Source organism: Hemicordylus capensis, chromosome 1 (assembly GCF_027244095.1).
Source record: "Hemicordylus capensis ecotype Gifberg chromosome 1, rHemCap1.1.pri, whole genome shotgun sequence".
In the NCBI taxonomy this organism is placed as follows: domain Eukaryota; kingdom Metazoa; phylum Chordata; class Lepidosauria; order Squamata; family Cordylidae; genus Hemicordylus; species Hemicordylus capensis.
This window is the reverse complement of record NC_069657.1, coordinates 64,866,857-64,888,462: the sequence shown is the minus strand read 5'-3', so window position 1 is coordinate 64,888,462 and position 21,606 is coordinate 64,866,857. Positions and strand designations below refer to the sequence as shown.

Genomic DNA, 21,606 nt, shown 5'->3' with positions numbered 1-21,606 from the left:
ACCAACACCCAACACCAATACCTCAGGAACTTCCAGTACACCATCTATTGGTCCCAAAGACACTGGACCCAGGCCCACAGCCCCAGCTATCAGACACAAAGTTTCTGGAAACATATCAGCCACAACCAAACAAATCCTTTGCAACGCCAGTAGACAACACTTAACCTGATCAGAGTGATGATAACACTAGGGAACAGGATTCTGAGTATAAGGAGGAGGAAGCACAATCCACCCATTCAGAACCAGCATCCCTAGGATCGTCACTAATTGATCTCCTTGTAGACCCCAATCTGGGCTCCCCATTGGAGGACTATGAACCATATGTGGACTTCATCTCCGGGATGGCAACCTCCCTGGGAGTCCAGTTTATCAAACAAAGTAAAGTGGATATCGACCCACTCTATGGCCTTATTGATGCTGATGCATGCTCTCTTATTTCCCTCTCCATGAATGCTGCGCTCATGGAGACTGCGAAAACGTGTTGGCAGAAACCATCATCCTTGCCACAGCCAACCAAAAGGCTTGAAATTTTTTTTACAGGGTCCATATTGAAAAGTCCACTGAAATCAATTTTCAATGGATACATAAAATCAATTTTAATGGGTACTGTACAGTACTTTAAAATGAATTTTAATGGATAATTAAAATTATAATTGCCATTTAAATTAACTAGAGTTATACAGTAAAGTACTATAATTAATTACCAAGATTAAAATTAATTTTTATTTGAATTTTTAATTAAAATATAGAATTTCATCAAAATTAAAATTAAATTTATTAAAGTGATAATTAGCATCTTGCCAGGGCTGCATGATGCTGTAAGAGGCTCCTCCAAGAAGCTCCACAGTAATGGCTCAAGAAGGCTCCCAAAGGCCTCCCACAGGTTTGCAAAGGCTCCACAGAAATATATCTACAAAGGCTTCTAAAGCTCTAGAGCAGTGGCTCCTAAAGGCTCTCACTGGCTCTCTAAGGACAACAAAGGCTATGCAAGGTTGCCAAATGTCCTTAAAAATGTACTTTTGAAGCACAAAAGACTCTGCACATGCAAATGAAAGCACTCCTCCATCCTCCTCTCACAACCCCCGAGCACATACAAGAAGAGCACAATACAAGAACAGAACCATACGCCAAAAGCTGCAGATACACAAAACTGCTGTACTGTGGATAATGAGGTTGGGTCTATATTGCTTGGACGGTGGATAACAAGGGGCGTGTGTGTGTTCCCATTATGTTGGCAAAGGTCACTGGGAAACCCACCCTCCCTCCCAGAGGCATATCTAGGGAAAATAGCACCTAGGGCAAGCACTGAAATTGCGCCCCTGTCCAAACATCTGACACCCATCTTTCAGATGACTTTACCATAATATCAGCTGAAAAATACAAGTCAAGCTCATTAATCTTTTAATATTTCAAAAATTATTTAGCAGTGAACATAGCCAGACCAAAACTAAACAGAAGTGCCTGTCTAATTCTCTACTATATGGTGTTAATATTTATATCTCTGTTTTAATTGTTATTGGTTTTAATGGTTTCTGGTTTTAATTGTAAACCACCCTGAGCCATTCTGGAAGGGCGGTACAAAAATCGAATGAATGAATGAATGAATGAATGAATACTTCTGAAGGACACATGCAAACCACTAGGATTGTTTGGAAACCATTGCACAGTGGTCCTGTGGTATAAAACTCTTCATAACTATGACAAAAATAAAAGGTGCTATTAAAGCCTTTACCACATTAGTGTACAGTGGTCCCTCTACTTACGAAATTAATCCGTTCCGAATGCACATTTGTAAGTCGAAAAATTCGTAAGTCGAAAAGCGGTTTCCCATAGGAATGCATTGGGAACGGATTAATGCGTTCCGGAGCCTAGAAAAAAGACCCAGACCCCCAGTAAGGCTTGCAAACTGCACAGGAACATTTCTTTTCAAGAATAAACAGGCAGTAAACAGGCAGGCAAGTCAAGGAAACCGCATGTAAAATTTGTAAGTCGAGGAAACCCCATCTAAAAATTTGTAAGTCGAAAAAACCGCATCTAAAACCGGATCTAAAACTGCCGTTTGTAACTCGAAAAATACTTATGTCGAGTAGTTTGTAAGTCGAGGGACCACTGTACATACATATGTGCATGCAATGCATATCCATCTTGATGTTCATTAATCTGTGGTTTGCACTTTCTTGCTCACTTACATAACCTTAGCTTACATAACCATACAAGGAGCTCTTTGTCTATTACCAAATATATGATAATGTAATTTATATTAATACTTCTGTTCTGATTATGAATGGAGTAGGGTGGGGTAAGCACCAATCTCCCATATATGAGATAAACTAATATTCCCCAAGGGAGACCGAGCCTTTCTTCATCTATAGCTATAACACTTTTTAAAATATATTGCTACAGCACTTTCCCCATGTGCTATGAGCATATAAGATTTTATCCAAAGTGTTTTGCTGAAGAATAAAATTACTCTTTAGGATAAATGGATTCTATTCAATTTGAAAATGATTAAATTTCTCAGCAGGACCCATGTCATATGTACATTCCAAATTCTGAAATGTCATTTGGCCAAAGATTAATTTTTCCATTAAAAGTGAACAAATTTGGATTTGTTTTTGCATACTTAAGGCATGCCAGCCCTCTACTGAAAATGTCAGTGCCATACAGTGAGCTGGAACAAAACCTGACGAAAAATGTTTCTTATATATTGTGAATGAATTATCACCATTTTCACACACTACTTATCCATGAACCAAAAAAAAAAAGCCCCAATCCTCTTCCTCCCTTTTTTCGTAAGCCACATTATTTTAGTACTTAAAAAAAACAAAAAACCCTCCAAAGGTTCCAGCTGAATGAAAATGAGAGAACAATAAAAAGGAATTCAGAAAATTTCTCTTCGGAGTTGCTGATTAGAATATAACCCAGATGGTAACAATTAGAACTCAGAACCCTTTGAAGGCCATTCATTGGGTGGTGAACCTATTGGTCTTGCTTCTGTTTTTAGTGAATAGGAACAAAAAATATTTCCCCACATATTGTGGGAAATGAGATGATAAACCATTCAATTTTCCATGTTAGCCAGTCTTTCCCTCTACTACTTGTTGGCAGGTATACTTAACTTAACCTTGGTTTCTTGAAACAGCAAGGTGGTTTTGAAGGTGGTTTTGAAACAGCAAGGAAAGAGCAAGGTGGGAGGGGTGGAAGTGATTATCTGGGAGAAAGAAGCTGGATTAGAAGATTCCTCCTACCTCAGTAAAGTGCTGGGTTCTAGAGTTGAGTAGGACAGTGCTGTTCAATCCAGTTCTTCTATCCCAGAAGATCACTTTCTCCCCCGCCAACCTTGCTATTTCTCTCATATATGATAACAAAATTGGAGCATACACAGCTCTTGTCCTACCCAAATTATGATTGTGTGAGCTGTCGTCAGAAGTCAAAGGATCCACTTGGAAGATGTAGTGTTGTAAATCTAGTTACAGAGGACTTCTAGGGATGTAAAAGAATGCTTGTCCACAGAGGATAGACATGAAGAGTGGAGGGCAGGACACATTTGTCCTACCCTAATTATGGTAGTATGAACTGCCTTCTTTTGTTCAAAACTATCAAACATTGTTAATGCCTGAGAATATATTATTAGGCATCACTGGATTCTCACTACATGTCAGACATGCCACTTTTACACACATGCACACACACACACACACACACACTGTGGGTTCCTTGTGTTCACTCCTCCAACAAACTCTCCTCCAGAAAGGAGCAATAGAACTGGTCCAAAAATGTCAACATCATCTATTCCCATTACTTTACCATGCCAGAAGCCTTCATCCTATTCATACCTTCTGGGTGCCAACTTCTTCATCAAACCCAGGAGGTACCAGATTATTTAACTGGCAACAGACCTGCTCCTCTAAATGCTGGGTTTTTGTTACATCCACAGATTTAAAAGACATTGGCTTCCATATTGCTGCCTGATCTGGCAGGAAGTTTCTTTAGTTTACAACAGAGGACCATTGCTACCAGTAGTGTGTTCTAGCCTTTAGGTTTTCATTTCCCCAAGAGCTCTTAACAAAAACATGGCAGTAATTGCAACCTACCTTCATTGTCATAGCATCATTGTATTTCTGTACATAACAACTGGCTCCTGGTTGGGTATCTGTATGCCAGCCTTTATTAAGGAGGTACAGCCTATGGTCAACTTGCTCAATCCTTTGAAAGGTTGACCAACTATGGAGAAAATCAGACCTTCCCAGTTAAGATACCAAGTAAAACTACTTTTAGTTAATCAAAGCCCAGGGAGCCAAAGCTGCCACATCAGAAATTTTATGCCTTGTATGTTCATGCAAAAGCAGCTGCAGCTTTCAGCAGAGCAGTCCTTATTTTACTGATGACAGCAGCAGCGCTGTCCACTAGTTATGCCAATTCTCTAACCACCCACATAGTCACTATCACTTGCATAGCTGATGTTCTTCCATTGTACACATGTAAGATTTTATTCAGCTGTATACACACACACACACACACACACACACACACACACACACTTACTTTACTTTCTGGGGTAATCTCTCACTTATATTTGTACTTCTGTAGCAGGGCACTTGCCCTGGCCCTGAAGGCATGTGCATATAGCAAAAACTCCCTAAAGGGAGGGGGCAAGAGTGCTAGCTTCTTTGCTAGTGTTCTAGAATATTCTAGGTGAATACTGTGCACTGGAACAGAATACACATGTGCTAGACAGATGACCAATCGAAGAACATGAATCACAGCAAGCAGACTGTTTTTTCAGTTCCATATCCAGGTCTAAAGACGAACTAAAAATGAATTCAGGAAATCAACATCCTCCAAGCATACTCGAAACTGAGTGGCCATTACTTACTCTATCACCTTGCTTAGAAATAGCAGATTAAGCATTTATCATTTGTCAGATCTTTTAACCCTAGTTGAATGGCTGCTTCATTCAGGGCCTTTGGAACAAACACCAGTCAGTGAAGCTTTCACGTATTCCTTAACTTAAGTGTCACCTTCCCTGGAAAATTTTTATGATAAAGAAGGCATCCTCACTCCTGAGGATGGTGCAACCTACACCTGTTCTCTTGACCCTTGCCCGACTATCTGGCAAGGGGGTTGTTGTAGAAGGCCTGGTAGAGATACAACTCCAGGCAGTCTTGGAGAAAACTGATTATCCAGACCCATTTCAGACTGGCTTTTGGGCAGTCTATGGGATGGAGACAGCCTTGGTTGGCCTGACGTCTGATCTCCAATTGGGAATCAACAGTGTAACTCTGTTGGTCCTTTTGGATCTCTCAGCGGCTTTCGATACTATTGACAGTATCCTTCTGGAGCGGCTGAGGGAGTTGGTGGTGGGAGGCACTGTTTTGTGGTGGTTCCACTCCTGCCTCTGGGCAGGTTCCAGATGGTATCTCTTGGAGACTGCTGTTCTTCAAACTCTGAACTTTTGCATGGTTTTCCTCAGGGCTCCATATTGTCTCTGATGTTGTTTAATATCTACATGAAACCACTGGGAGAGATCATCAGGGGATTTGGTGCAGGGTGTTATAACTATGCTGATGACACCCAAATCTATTTCTCTATGTCAACATCATCGGGATAAGGCATAACCTCCCTAAATGCCTGCCTGGAGACAGTGATGGGCTGGATGAGGGATAACAAACTGAGGCTGAATCCAGATAAGATGGAGGTACTTATTGTGCAAGGACGGAACTTGGGAGATTATTTTGATCTCCCTGTTTTTGGATTGGGTCACACTTTCCCAGAAGGAACAAGTACACAGTCTGGATCCCAACCTCTCTATCGTGCCCCAGGTTGAGGTGGTGGCTAGAGGTGCCTTCTATCAGCTGCAGCTGATATGCCAGCTGCGTCCATTTCTTGAGAAAAATGACTTCAAAACAGTGGTGCATGTGCTGTAACCTCCAGACTTGACAATGTGCTCCATGTGGGGCTGCCTTTGTACATAGTCCAGAAACTGCAGTTGGTGCAGAATCCAGCAGCCAGATTGGTCTCTGGGTCATCTCAGAGAGACCATGTTACCCTGTATTGAAAGAGCTACACTGGCTGCCGTTAAGTTTCTGAGAAAAATACAAGGTGCTGGTTATAACCTATAAAGCCCTAAATGGCTTAGGCCCATGGTATTTAAGAGAATATTTTCTTCACCATGATTCCCACTGTCCATTAAGATCATCTGGAGGGGTCCATCTGCAATTGCCACCAGCTTGTCTGGTGGCCATGCAGAGATGGGCCTTCTCCATTGCTGCCCCAACGTTTTGAAATGCACTCCCTGTTGAAATAAGAGCTTCTCCATCTCTGACAACTTTTAAAAAGTCAGTCGAGACACATATGTTCACCTTGGCTTTTAATTAGATTTACTGTGTTAGAACTTTTAAATTGTTTTAATGTTTAAATTTCATTTTAATTGTGTTTTTATTGTAATAAATGAATGAATGAATGAATGAATGAATGAGTGATGAACCATTCCCCGCCAAGTAGGGGTGTACAATTTGGATTTTTGGTGTTTCAATTTGGACCTGAATCGAAACACCCCCATTGCACTTTTTGGGTCTGAATCTGACCCATCCGAATCACCCCACATTCGATTCGGATCTGAATTAATCTGAATCTGAATTCATTTGGATAAAAAAAGGGTCCAAGGGCCAAAAGAGTGGGGTGGGGTGGTAGTGCCTGATGGGTGGAGGCTACCACCCAAATTGCAGAGGAACTGGGCAAAGGGCTGATTTTTGGTGAATTGTTGAATTTTTAGTGTCTTTGGGGCAGATTTGGGGCATAGTGGGATCTGGGGTGGAAGAGTGGGGTGGGATGGTAATACCTAATGGGGTGGAGGCTACCGTCTAAATTGCAGAAGGATTGGGCAAAGGGCTGGTTTTTAAGTGATTTTAGAAGTTTTCGTGTCTTTAAGGTTTTTCTCCATAAGGAACAATGGAGGTTTCAGCAGCCCCATAACTCCACTTGGCGGGGGGGGGTGCTGGTGTGGCCCAGAGCGAGTGGCGGTGTAGTGCACAGAGGGTGCCAGGCACCCCCATGTGTTTCTAACCCATGGAGTACAGGGTTCTGTTGTTTCTGAGGTGTTCTGAGTGTAGCTTCTCTGGTAGCAAATGAGATTTTAAATACAAACCATGAATCAACTCTCATTTGGCCCCCCTGGTATTGAAAGGTGAGTTCCATTCTAATTGGTGCAAGAGCCTTCATGATAAATTGGGCAGATATGACCCCTCTCCACAATATCTACTTTCATTGGGATATGACACCGGTAAAGAAATTATTAAACAACATATTGTAGATATGGAGAAGCAATCTGATTTTAAGTCTTGTTAACCTTAGTAGCATTCCAGGTGGTTTCTCAGCCAGCAGCATACTTTACAAATTTGACCACTCTAAACCAGAGGAGAGCTTTCTCGCTGGCATGGTTTAATGCCCTGCCTTCTGCCATTTTGGATGGCAGATTTAAGAGAATTCCGCTCAGGAACCAGCTATGTTGGTTGACTCAGCCTTCGATCCTTCCGAGGTCGGTAAAATGAGTACCCAGAATGTTGGGGGCAATATGCTAAATCATTGTAAACCGCTTAGAGAGCTTCCAGCTATAGAGCGGTATATAAATGTAAGTGCTATTGCTATTGCTATGTCCATGCGGTTCGGGCAATAGCGAGTCCATCTCACATGTGCTTTTATACTGTTTATATTATAGGAACATTCACATTGCCTGGATTGAACCACTTATAAAAAACATGCCAGGTCGATCAGAAAAGTATTATACCTCCTTTCTTCTGGCAGACCAGTATACAGCAATTACAGCTGGGGTAGCAAGATTCTGTGCCACAGCAAGCAAACTGAGATGGGAACAGTTGATTAATTGTAACTGAGACCTTTGTATATATATATGTTTTGATACTCTATTACCCAGTCCTGTTTTTTATTTTATTGTATTTTACTTTAATTTATTTTCCATTTTATTTTTTGGTTGCTGGTCACTGACCATAATAATTCTAAAATCCACATCTTGTGGCAGAGAATTCTGAAGATTAATTATGTACAGTGTTGAAAAGTATTTCCTTTTGTTGGTCGTAAATTTCTTGACCTTCAGTTTCATAGGATAACCTAGTGTTGTGAGAGAGGGAGAAAAGATTTTCTCTATCCATTCTCTCTACTCCATGCATAATTTTATACACCTCTATCCTTTCTCCCTCCCTCCCTCCCTCCCTCCCTTGCCCTGCCATTTAAATCAGTAAAATGCACTACTTTTACACCAGAATATGCTCAAGGAAAAATTAAAAAAAATATGGTAGTTTTCTGAAGAAATTCTGCCACATCCCCTCTCTTCCCCCTGCCAGCCCTGATGGAAGGAAGAAGGAAGCCAGCTGGAGGGGAGATGGCATCCAGCCCCCATCTTTCCCCTAAAAACTGCTGCATTCCTTTTATTTCCCTCACAGTCAGCCCTGCTACCAGCCCTGCTGGCAGGAAAAAGGAAGCAAGCAGGTTGGAGGGGGAGGCAGCATCCAGCCCCTGTATTTCCCCCATGCCCTGCTGCATGCTGAAACTGCAGCCTCGTTGCCAGTGCCACTTCCCAGCTGCGCTTCCTCTTGGCCACAGCAGCAGCAATGGCTGCTTCTCAGTTGTAGCAGCAGAGGCAGCAATGGTTCAGGGGCCGAACAGCAGGGCTACGCAGGCTGGATCCGGCCTGCAGGCCAGGAGTTCGACACCCTGGCCTTATGCTGCATTAGACTATTTGTCCATTTAACTCAGTGTTCTCTGCACTGATTGGCAGTGACATTCCAGGGTTTCAGATGGGTATTTTCCCGTCCTACCTAGATATGTCAGGGATTGAATCTTGGACCTTCTGTACCTAAATATCAGATCTGATACTGAGCTGCAGCCAGTCTCCCAGATAGAAGAGACAGTGGCGCTGTCCTTACTGGACCATGATGGGGCCCAAGTTTGGACGGCAGCACCCTGCACACTCTATGGGGTGCCCCTGCCACCCAGCACTCCCAACACCTGGTTTCGGCCAGTCACCAGTCACAACTCACTGAGTTGTGGCTGCTGATCGCTTTCTGGACAGGGACTCAGCATCAGGAGGACTCGGAGGCATGTGCCCTGGCAGTGGGTGGCCACTTCTCCAAGAAGTGCCCTGTACAACTTGTACAGTGAGACAAGGAATGGTGTGTGTGTGTGTGTGTGTGTGTGTGAGAGAGAGAGAGAGAGAGAGAGAGAGAGAGAGAGAGAGAGAGAGAGAGAGAGAGAGAGAGAGACCCAGCCTCACATACTTTTAATACAAGCCTCAGAAGTTCAGATTCTCTCTCTCTCTCTCTCTCTCTCTCTCTCTCTCTCTCTCTCTCTCTCTTTCTTTTTCTCTCTCTCCTTCCCTCCCTCCCACTTCTCTTTTGTCTTTTTCTCCTCCCCGTTCCTTGTTTTATTTTCTCCCCCACCTTTTTTTCTTCTGCCCATACCCCTCCTGCTCCCTCCCTCCCTCCCTTCCTCATGTATGCACACATGACAGGAAAGTTGCCCTAGAGTAATTTAGATTGTCTGCAAATAACATAGTTGCTTTCTTCTTCTTCCCCTTCTTCTTCAAAACTTCTATACAGGGGTAACCATAAGATGTTAGATCCCAACTCTGGAATTACCTAGCTCTACAACTGGGAAGATGCAACAAGAAACTCATGTTCGCACATAACAAGTACGGGGAAGGAGATGGTGAATTACTGAAGTTATTTATGAGCAAAGCCCCTCTCCTTTTGTAGAGTACTCTAGCACTGTCCACCTTTTAAGGCCATACCTGCTAGTTATCTTTCAAAATGCATGTAGACCAATTCTAACTTTAACTACTTAGAAAAAAGCTTTATGAAAAACAGTCAAAACTACTAACTAAGTTAGCCTAGGAGAGGGGCATTAGTGAGTGAGATAGTGAAGATATTATTCCTTTGACTGATTGTCAAAAGGTAGCATATTAGAGAGACGGGTTCTATATTCGGGGTTGGGCTGAGCCGGCACAGGCGCACTGCCTGCTTCTGCGCTTCTGGCCAGCCCCGGAAGTGACGCCGGGGCCCCGGGAGCAACTCCAAGCCTCGCGTGCTCCTGGGTAAGGGGCTGGGACAAACTGGCCGCGCCACCGAGGAGGTGGCGAGCAGCGCCCTTCTGTAAAGGTAAATCTTGCCTCACTAACCTTTTGGAGTTCTTTGAGAGTGTCAGCAGGTGTATGGATAAAGGTAATCTGGTTAACATAGTCTACCTGGACTTCCAAAAAGCTTTCGACTAAGTTCCTCATCAAAGATTATTGAAGAAACTTAGCGGTCATAGGATAAGGGGACAAGTACATGTGTGGATTGGCAACTGGTTGAAGGATAGGAAACAGAAGATAGATATAAATGGAGAGTTTTTACAATGGAGGGAAGTAAGAAGTCGGGTCCCCCAGGGATCTTTTTTTGGACCGCTGTCTTTTAATATATTCATAAATGATCTAGAAGCAGAGGTAAGCAGTGAGGTGGCCAAATTTGCAGATAATACCAAACTCTTTCAGGTAGTGAAATTCAAAAGAGATTGCGAGGAGCTCCAAAAGGATCTCTCCAAACTGGCTGAGTGGGTGACAAAATGGCGAATGCAGTTCAATGTTGGCAAGTGTAAAGTGATGCGCATTGGGACAAAATACCCCAACTTCACATATATGTTGACAGGATCTGAGCTGTCGGTGACTGTCCAGAAGAGGGATCTTGGGGTTGCGGTGGACAGCTCATTGAAAGTGCTGACTCAATGTGCGGCAGCTGTGGAAAAGACCATTTCCATGCTAGGGATCATTAGGGATCATTAGGACTGAAAATAAAACTACTAATATTATAGTGCACTTATACAAAACTATGGTGCAGCCACACTTGGAGTACTGTATACAGTTCTGGTCACCACATCTAAAGAAGGACACTGTAGAACTGGAAAAGGTGCAGAAGAGGGCAACCAAGATGATCAGGGACCTAGAGCACCTTTCTTATGAGGCAAAGCTACAATACCTTTTTTAGTTTAGAAAAAAAAAAGATGACTGCGGGGAGACATGATAGAGGTATATAAAAACCATGCATGGTGTAGAGAAAGTGGAGAGAGAAATTCTCCTCCCTCTCACATAACACTAGAACCAGGGGTCTTCCCATGAAATTGATTGCCAAGAAATTTAGGTCCAACAAACAAGTACTCTTTCACACAATGCATAATCTACTTGTGGAATTCTCTGCCATAAGATGTGGTGATGCCAACAACCTGGATGGCTTTAAGAGGGGTTTGGATAACTTCATGGAGGAGAGGTCTATCAACAGCTAAAGTCGGAGGGCTACAGGCCACCTCCAGCCTCAGAAGCAGGATGCCTCTGAATACCAGTTGCAGGGGAGTAACAGCAAGAGAGAGAGCATGCCCTCAACTCCTGACTGTAGGCTTCCAGTGGCATCTGGTGGGCCACTGTGTGAAACAGGATGCTGGACTAGATAGACCTTGAGCCTCATTTGGCAGGGCTGTTTTTATGTACAACCAAAATATTGATTTGATGTGTGAGCATTATAAGATATTCCCCTTAGGGGATGGAGGTGCTCTGGGAAGAGCAGAAGGTTCCAAGTTCCTTCCCTGGCATCTGCAAGATAGGGCTGATAGAGATTCCTGCTTGCAACCTTGGAGAAGTCTCTGCCAGTCTAAATGTTTCAGTCTCAGGAAAGCTATATCTCATGATCCATCTCCCTGTGTCAGTGAGCCTTTACTACTACTACTTCTATTACTACTACTACTACAACAACAACAGATATTTCTATACCTCTCTTCAACCAAAGTTCTCAAAGCGATTTACATATAAAAATAAATACATAAATAAGATGGTCTCCTGTCCTCAAAGGGTTCACAATCTAAAAGGAAACATAAGGCAAATACCAGCAACAGCCACCGGAGGGATGCTGTGCTGGGGTTAGATAGGGCCAGTTGCTCTCCTGCTGTTAAATATACGAGAATCGCCACTTTAAAAGGTGTTTCTATGCTTAGTTAGCAGGGATAATCATTTAATGATGAAAGAGGGCCGGAACTGACAAGTTCTGCCAAAACATGGAGTTTCAGCAAAACATGTAACCAGGAGTGGCTCTCCCATGAGGCCAAGTGAGGTGATGGCCTCAGACAGTGAGTGTGGAAGGCAGCAGCAAGTGCAGGTGTTACTCTACTTACCTGGTGCTGCCATCCCCACTTCCTCTCTGCTGCCACCACCCCTGTTCTTGGCTCTTCCCCTCTCTTTCCCTTTACTGGCCCCACCCCCTGGGCTGCAGCCCAGCTCTGACACCACCCCTCTTCTCCCTCATCTTCCAGGGTATGCTCCACCATTTGACCTGTGCTGCTGCTGGCTATTGTAGGCAGCCTGCATCTAGCTTTTTTTTTTTTTTTTTTTTGGCCTACCCATCTGTCTGTCCTAGTCTCTGCAAACCACTGTTCTAGTACCAGCTCACTCACTCATTGTACTTAATCCTGAGGGCCATGTGAAGTGGCCATAGGGCCATGTGCAGTGATGCACAATCTACTTTTTTAATTCTACTGAAGTCAGTGGAACAGAACTTAATAATAATAATAATAATAATAAATAACTTATATTCCACTTTACAACAAAAAAGTGTTTGCAAAGCAATTTACATACATACAAAAATAAATAAGATAGTTCCCTGTCCCAAAAAGGCTCAGAGTCTAAAAAGAAACATAAGGTAGACACCAGCGACAACCACTGGATGGCTGCTCTGCTGGATAGGGACAATTGCCCTCACCCGGATAAATATAACGAGAATCACCACATTAAAAAAGGTGCCTCTCGCTCAATTAGCAGGGATAAGACTTTCAGTCTTTGTTCTTTAGCTTAAATAGGTTGCAGATCTTTCCGTTAAATCCAGTGATGGCAATGCTTCTCAAACATTTGAATACGCCTCCTGTTTAATGACCCTCTAAACCCCCAACCCCACCCATTTATTTGGCAGATTTGTGGGCAGAGAACCTTTGCACGCAATGTAGGCTTGTGGGGATGGGCTGGAGGGAAGGCACACTCCTACCTTGTGTCTCCCAGATGACCAGATACTCCGTTGGGCTGTGTCACTGGCATGCTCTCACAAACGCCACAACAGCATTCTCCATCTCCATTGGTGAAATCAGGAGCTGGGGCCTCCCTCCACATATACCACAATGCATTGCAGGAACAGCAAAGAGGCAGCCCTCAGTACTGCAGCAGCTCACTTCTCTGGCCCTGCAAACCACAAGACTGTGGCTAACATGGCCACTGGCTTCCTGGGAGCAGTTTAAAGCCATGCAGCCATGCAGTCTATCAGAAAAGATGGTAGGACAGGCTCCATTTCCCTCCCACCTAACTTTTAACCTGGGTAGTGGATCTGGGCTACCAGGTTCTGAGCTGCTAGGTCGGGAGGCCTCCCAGCTCCCCAGATGAGCATGGTTTCCTAGGTTAACCCTGTCCTACCCAGGAATCTGTGGTCATGAAAACGGGCTCTGTATGTATACCGTTTGCTGCTGTGTTGTAAGGATCTTTGAACTGAGACATTAAGCCTACATTGGCATTAGAAAAGAACTGGAACAGGGTGTCTCAGACTTCCCTCGAAAATCATCCAGGCTGAAGGAGCTCTGACCAGAACTTCCCAAAGCTCCGCTACCTGTTTTCAGCTCCTATGGTTAGTATAGTAGCTGTAGTCGCTGCAACACTAAACCTCTGCTACTGGGAGGCAAGTGCCTCTGGTTGTGCTTTCTTCAGAATGATTTTCCCCACTGGAACTTTGTGGGCCCCCCCAGGGGTGCCTGCCCCAAATTTAAGAACCACTGACCTAGGACTTCCACTGTTTCCTCACAAAATATCTGTTGAATCAATTAGCAGCTCACACAGATGCATCTTGTGCTAGTCCTCTAAGTTTAAAAAAATATAAATCTTTCTTTGTAGGAAGTGAGGGGCTGGTATGAACACAGAATGCACGAACACTGAATAGCTTTTCAAAAAGATTTCTGTGACGATAACCTGTGGAATTAGTTGACATTAACCCAATAATAAAGTTTGTAAGATTTGTTTGCTATAAAAGCTGGTTTGTTTCATTTCCCAAGGAGTATGGTTTGAGTATTCTGCATTGTTGGATAAATGCTCTTGTAGCGGGGGTGGGGTGGGGGGTGGAACTAAAATGATGCCCCGCTTAAAAAAATTAATGTATACATGCTGACAAGTATCCAAAGATATGACCTTTAGGTGAACTCCTTTAACCTTCCTCTTAATTATTTGTTTGAAGACAGTGTAGCGTTCTCCTGCTGAGAATGAAGAACCATAATGCATTGCAGTCCTGTGAGTAAGGGTGTGTTGCAAGGAAGTAGAAAGGGGCATAAATAAGGAGACCACCAGATGTAAATAATAAAGTGGTTGGAGCTGAAATAAAAACTGAAAAAGCAATTTAATTTACCTTCCGAGTGGCTAGGCTGAAGAAAGCAAGGGTCAGCAAGGCTCAAAGTAGAGGGGAATCTGTTGTGTGTTACCAGCCCAAATACAGTACGTGCTTGTTTCATTCCTTAAACCTCACCATCTGCATACACCATTAGAAGCCCACAGAAGAGAAAACAGTCTTATCAGGCTTTTCTGCTAATCTCTATTGGCGTTAACTTCAGCTGATAAAAGGCATGCTGGCTGCAGAAGGCTTAGGTCAGTCCCCATTTGGTCAGTGTGGCAACTGTTACTGGAAAGCAGCTAAACAAATTAAGTCCTATCAAAGACCTTTGTCTTGGAGGACGGAAATGTCTCAGAGTCACAGTGTTATGTTAGGAATATTGCCTCTGTGACAGAAATCATTATTATCTAAAGGAACAAGCTTTAAAAGCAATATTTAATGTGTGGCGTTTGCCTTTGACTAATTATAAAGCAGAATATTCTTGACAACTCTGGTGTGTTTATATAGTAAGTGATGCTTTGATGTGTATAGAAAAAGATGCAAACTAGCCCTATGTCATCTTTGGAGAATATATACATGTCTGCTGGATGGAATTGCCACTAGCATGCAATTGCAGGAGATGTTTTTAAAGATGCCTGTGGCTGCAAAGTGTATTAACCACCAGGCAAAAATGCAAGGACTAGCACTCCATGTGTCTGAAGCCCAATGCAAGGCACCAGGGGTGTAAAAAGTAAAGTTGTGCTGTCGAGTCAGTGTCGACTCCTGGTGACCACAGAGCCATGTGGTTTTCTTTGGTAGAATACAGGAGTGGTTTGCCATTACCATCTCCTGCGCAGAATGAAATGATGTACTGACCTGGTAACCTCAGTTATTGATATTAATTATGAGCTTTATCTAAAGTATACTGAGATTTCTATTCAATAAGAGCTGAATCAGGGCTTTAGCCAGTGCACAGTACAAAGAAGCTATTTTGGATGATGGGCATGTTTAGTTATTTCAGAAGGTTAAACATTGGTATTCAGTATCATTAGCACTTCTTAAAGGAAGCTGGGCTGAAGTCCAAACAACAAAATACTGAACAAAACCTGTAACATTCAGTGGGCCATTAGAGAGGAAGGGAATTCAGAAATTTAATTGCTCTTGACCATTTCAACAGGCCTGCCACCTCTTTGACCTTGGAGAGCAGTGTTGATAACTCACAGATAACCCACTTTATTACTATGTAATGCCAGGTTGATCCAAAATAAGTCTGAGATCATCCATGACTTGATTATGGATGAAGGAGCCAACCTGGTATGCATTACAGAGACCTGGTCGGGAGAGACTAGTTGTCCAGCTTGGTCCCAGCTAGTAGTGTGCACGGATCGGTTCGGAGGCCATTCTACTGGCCTCCGAACTGGTCCGGACAAGGGGTGGTTTTAGTTCGGGAGGGTTAGGGTGGGGGGGTCCATTAAGGGCGGGGGGGGCTTTACTCACCCCTCCCGCGCTTTGCTGCTTCGGCGCCATAATTACTTTAAAAAATGCGCCGCAGTATCATTTGCCGCTCTGGGGCTCCTTCTTGACTGCAAAATCGGGCGGCAGGATACTTCCCTGCCGCCCCCAAAGGCCCCTCAAGCCATTTGAGCGCTTTAAATCTCGCCCCGGACCGAGTGCTAAAGCGCTCGGGCGGGCGGCGGGGAGATGTCCGTCCGTCCGCCCGCCCCCTTCCCTGCCTTCTGCGAAGTGCAGGGAGCCTTCTGCGCGCGCGCAGAAGGCTCCCTGCTTCTGCGCACGCGCGCGCAGAAGGCTCCCTGCACTTCGCAGAAGGCAGGGAAGGGGGCGGGCGGACGGACGGACATCTCCCCGCCGCCCGCCCGAGCGCTTTAGCACTCGGTCCGGGGCGAGATTTAAAGCGCTCAAATGGCTTGAGGGGCCTTTGGGGGCGGCAGGGAAGTATCCTGCCGCCCGATTTTGCAGTCAAGAAGGAGCCCCGGAGCGGCAAATGATACTGCGGCGCATTTTTTAAAGTAATTATGGCGCCGAAGCAGCAAAGCGCGGGAGGGGTGAGTAAAGCCCCCCCCCGCCCTTAATGGACCCCCCCACCCCAGTGCCGAGCCGCAGGTCCGCGGTCCGGTGCACACCCCTAGTCCCAGCTTCTCCCAGTGGGTTACTCCGTGGTGGAGCAGGTGAGAGGATGTGGGCAGGAAGGTGAGGTGGCTGAATACCATCTCCCCTATCAGGATCCCTGTCAGGGAACTGGCCTATATTGAATATGTGTACCTAAGTCTAGGGACCAAGAATAGACTGGGACTTCTGTTGGTGTACTGATCACCCCGCAGCCCAACAGAGTCCTTAACTGAGCTGACGGACCTCATTGCTGAGTTTGCACTGGTGGTGTTTGTGGTTGTTTGTGGTGGGAGACTACAATATTCATATTCATAGACCACAGGTTGTTTGTGTTGGGGACTACAATATTCATTTCGGGACCAGGTTGTCAGAAGCGGCACAGGAATTCATAGCAACTATGACACCTATGGGCCTGTCCCAAGTGGTTTCTGGACCAATGCATTATGCTGGTCACATGCTCAATTTGGTCTTGTGCTCTGATTAGGTTGGTGTTCCATGGATGGTGACTCCTGTCATATCCTCATTGTCATGGACGGATCACCATCTGGTGAAGGTAGGATTTTCAACCACAACCCACCTCTACAGGAGTGAAGGACCTATTAGGTTGGTCTACCTGAGAAGGTTATTAGATCCAATAGGTTTCCAAGAAACCTTGGAAGGGTTTAGAGTTGGCTCTGCTAGTGATTCTGTCGATGCTCTGTTGCAGACATGGAATAATGAACTCACTAGAGCAGTAGACACAATCACTCCTAAGTGTCCTCTCCAACCTGCTTCAAAATTACCTGTGGTTTTCGGGAGAACTGTGGGAGCTGAAACACCAAGGTAGATGACTAATGTGCAAGTGGAGGAAGACTCAGCATGAATCTGTCAGATCATGACACAGAGCACATTTCCGCAAATGCAGGTCCAGCAGAGTTGTCCAGGGTTGTAAAGGGGCTACTGTATGCCGCCTTCCCCTTAACTTGGAACCATCAGTCACTCACTGTGATGTCTTCAATGATTTTTTGTGTGGATAAAATCTCTCTTGTTCAGGCCAAACTGGATTCCATAGTTACTGCAGTCTACTGTGGAGGTGTCCAGCAACTTCTCTTATAGAATTAGACTGGATGACTTTCAGTTTGTGACTCCTGAGGATGTGAGCAAACTGCTTCAGACTGTACACCCTACAACCTGTTCTTTTGACCCTTGCCCAACCTGGCTTATTTCATCTGTTAATTGTATCATTAGAGAGGTCATGGTAAATATGATAAATGCTTCTCTGAAGGAGGGCAGAATGCCTTCTTGTCTTAAGGAGGCTATTATTAGACCTTATTTGAGGAAACCTGTACTGGATCTCTCAGAGTTAGCTAATTACAGACCTGTTTCCAATCTTCCATGGTTGGGCAAGGTGATTGAGCAGGTGGTATCATCTCAGCTCCAATGCAGTTTTTGGATCATGCAGATTATCTAGATCAATTTCAAACCAGCTTTTAAGCAGGCTGTGGGGTTGAGACTGCCTTGGCTGGATTGATGGATGATCTCCAATTGCCTATTGACAGAAGGAGTGTGACAGTTGATCATTTTGGATCTCTCGGCAGCCTTCAAAACCATCGACCATAGCATCCTTCTTGGTTGCCCGAGGGACATGGGATTGGGTAGCACTGTTTTACAGTGGTTCCATTCCTACTTCTCTGGTACATTCCAGATGGTGTTGCTTGGAGACTTCTGCTCTGCTAAGCGAGAATTAAAGTATGGAGTTCCAAAAGGCTCCATACTGTCTCCAATGCTCTTTAACATCTACATTAAACTGCTGAGAGAGATCATCAGGAAGCTTGGTGTGTGGGGTGTTATCAATATGTGGATGACACCCAGATCTGCTTCTCCATATCAACCTCATAGGAAATGGCATAACTTCCCTACCAGACTGCCTGGAGGTGGTATTGGGCTGGATGAGGGATAACAAACTGAAGTTTAATCAAAATAAGATGGAGTTACTGACTATGGGGGGATCAGATCCCAAGAGATTGTTTAGGTCTGCCTGTTCTCAATGTGTTACACTCCCTCTGAAAGATCAGGTATGTAGCTTGGGAGTGCTCCTGGATCCAAATCTCTCTCTGGTTTATTAGGCTGAGACAGTGGCCAGGAGCACTTTTCATCAGCTTTGCTGATACATCATCTGCACCCATTTCTGGAGGTAAATGACCTTAAAACAGTGATGCATATGCTGGTAACCTCCAGGCTTTAGTACTGTAATGCACTCTATGTGGGGCTGCCGTTGTACATAATCCAGAAACTACCATTGATACAGAATGCAGCAGCCAGACTTATCACCTCAACAACCTGAAGGGTCCATATAACACCAGTCTTAAAAGAACTGCACTGGCTGCCAATATGTTTCCAAGTGAAATATAAAGTGATAGTTTTTACCTATGAAACCCTTAACTTGGCTTGGGTCCAGGGTACTTAAGGGAGCGCCTTCTCCATCATGAACCCTGTCATCTATTAAGATGATCTGGAGAGGTCCAAATACTGTTGCCACCAGCTCATTTGGTGGCAGCTCAGGACCAGGACGCCTTTGTGGCTACCCTGGGGCTTTGGAATATGCTGCTCATCAAAATAAGAGCATTTCCTTCTCTATTTGCTTTTGGGAAGACCTTAAAGACAATCCTGTTTTCTCAGGCTTTTAACTGAAATTAATTTTAAACTGTTTCATTGTTTTTATCCTATGAGATTGTTTTAACTTTTTATTCAGTGAAATTGTTTTAATTGTTTTTACTCTGTTTTATATTTGTTTTGTTTTAAATTGTGTATACCACCTAGAGATACACATATCAGATAAATAAGTATTGGAACATAACTATGAAACTGTTCTTAAAACACAAAGGATGGAGATAAAGACAATAGAGATCAAAATAAGTGTGTCTTGTGAATGACAAAAATGGCCTTAACTAAACTGTGCAATTAAAATAATTTTTAAAAAATCATTTTACTAAGGTTAGTTTGAGCAAGATTATCTGATGTGGGTTGTTATGTATTAGCTTAATGGGGAAATATGCAAGCACTTATTTTTGGATTACCCACAAAATTAAATCCAGGCTTCCCTCACCAAATAATGGGCTTTGCTTAACATTCAGATGATTCCAACGCTGCCTTAGTTATGGTACCTGATTGGAGAAGAAGTTATTTGGGGCCTAATATTAAACACATGTACCTGCAATTCGCTCTTTTTATCAAGTTGAAAGGTGCCCCAGTTTATGGTTGGAAGTTGCCTTATGCTCTCTGCCCTGGGTGTCCTACTCTTGGTTGAAAAGGTCGCCCCCAGCTGGCACTGACCTCCAAATGACCCTTGACTTTACAGGCTTAAACTGCAGGAGTTGCAGAAGAGCTGAAGTTCTTTCTGGGCCAGCACTTATTGCTGCTGTGCTGGTGATAAAACTTCAGACAGCCTAATTGATGGCTTTGCTGACCTAACAATACCTTGTGAAAGCACAGAATAGCAAAGCCTGTTCCTCATTTATGGACAGCTGCACTAGTAGCTGAATTGCTCAGGATGGAAAAAATAAATAAATAATATTTTCTGCAGAACTTCAGCCAGGATTCTAGTTGATTAAAATATTTTTGCTTTTAGAAATAGTTTTAGTTATGTGTTTTGTTTAACATGTTATTGCATGTGATGCTTGGTCTCCTGGTAAATACGTTCCTAACCTAGTTTATACTTTTCTTTATTTCAAAAAATGCCGTTTTCTGTACTGCAACCCTAAGAAAGTTAAAAAAGAAAAAGAAAAAGGCACATGGTGGAATTGAATGAATGAAATAAATGTTTTTTAAAAGGAAAAGTACAGCACTAAGCAACAAACAGGTTTCTATACTTTGTGTTCTGTTTCAGGTTTATTAATGCCAGAAGAAGAATAGTACAGCCTATGATTGACCAGTCAAATCGAGCAGGCAAGTTCCAAGTAGTATCTGTATTCAAGTCCCACAGGCACAAATCCTCATCAAGTTATTCTTCAGGAGTCCCATCACCTGGTAAATAAATGCTTCCAATAGGCGTTCTGGGAGATTTTTTTTTCATATATCCCCAGAATTCCGCTATAGGAAGCAACTTCACTAATTGGTGCTAATTGGAGATTTCCCACCCTGACTCTACTGAAACTGCTTTTTATTTTCTCTCTGAATAGGTAATTGGGTACAAGTACTAGTGCCACAAGCAGTTTGTTTGACTGGGAGCACTTGAATTGCTCATTGCTTGTCTGCATCCAATCAGCAGGACAATTTAATTTTCTTGCTACCCACAACTCCTTGGTGCATGCATTGCTTTCACTGCTGTAAGGCTAGCTGTAGGACTCATTGTATCCATTCATTTGCTTTGACTATTCACAATATGCTACTAATGCCTGGCATGCTACAATACTGGCAAAAATATTTAAAAGTTATTACTTTGAGTTATCAATGCACCAGGTATTTTACCACTAAAATTCTAGCACCATCTTCCCCCACCTTTAAAATATTGATTATATAAGTTCAGAACTACAAATGAGCCAAGTAGTAATCACTTCACAGTGTAATATGCATTTCCTTACCTTACTAGGGAGTTGAAGTTTCTGCAATTAAGTTATTGGATAAAACAATTCTCCATGTGGTGATAACTGGGCTTTAACTTGATGGGGATTTTGCCTGCTGCTTCACTTTAAAGGTCTGGAAAGGTTATTAATCCTGCGGGAGAAATCTTTATGTGTAGCAGTGAATTTCTTTTCCATAAATAGGTGGGGGGATAAAAACAAAAGCCATTAACACTGATTAAACAAAAAAAATAAAATATGTTCAGCATATTTCTATATGTACAAAGGGTGGTCAGAATAATTTATACGAGTGTAAATTGTGTGCTTAAAACTAGTAATAATCATGATCACAGCAAATGAAAGCATAAGCTCCCATATTGAAATACATGCCACTGAATATGCTTATGCAGTAATTACTAATCTCCAAGTAATACTTATAGTACTTTTTTCACACTGAAGGTAAGTCAGCTGATTTAATACAAGACTGAATTTCCAGTCTTCTTTATGACTTC

General features: G+C 43.3%; 1 protein-coding gene across 12 annotated transcripts in view; it reads left to right on the top strand.

The window, feature by feature from the left end:
• Window positions 1–21,606, top strand: part of MEIS2 (Meis homeobox 2) — a 360,641-nt gene that overhangs the window by 333,521 nt on the left and 5,514 nt on the right. For all 12 annotated transcript variants that reach the window (XM_053285506.1, XM_053285433.1, XM_053285587.1 and 9 more), the window contains one exon: window positions 20,422–20,480. In XM_053285506.1, the coding sequence (XP_053141481.1) occupies window positions 20,422–20,480 (59 nt within the window). The remainder of the gene's footprint in view (window positions 1–20,421; window positions 20,481–21,606) is intronic.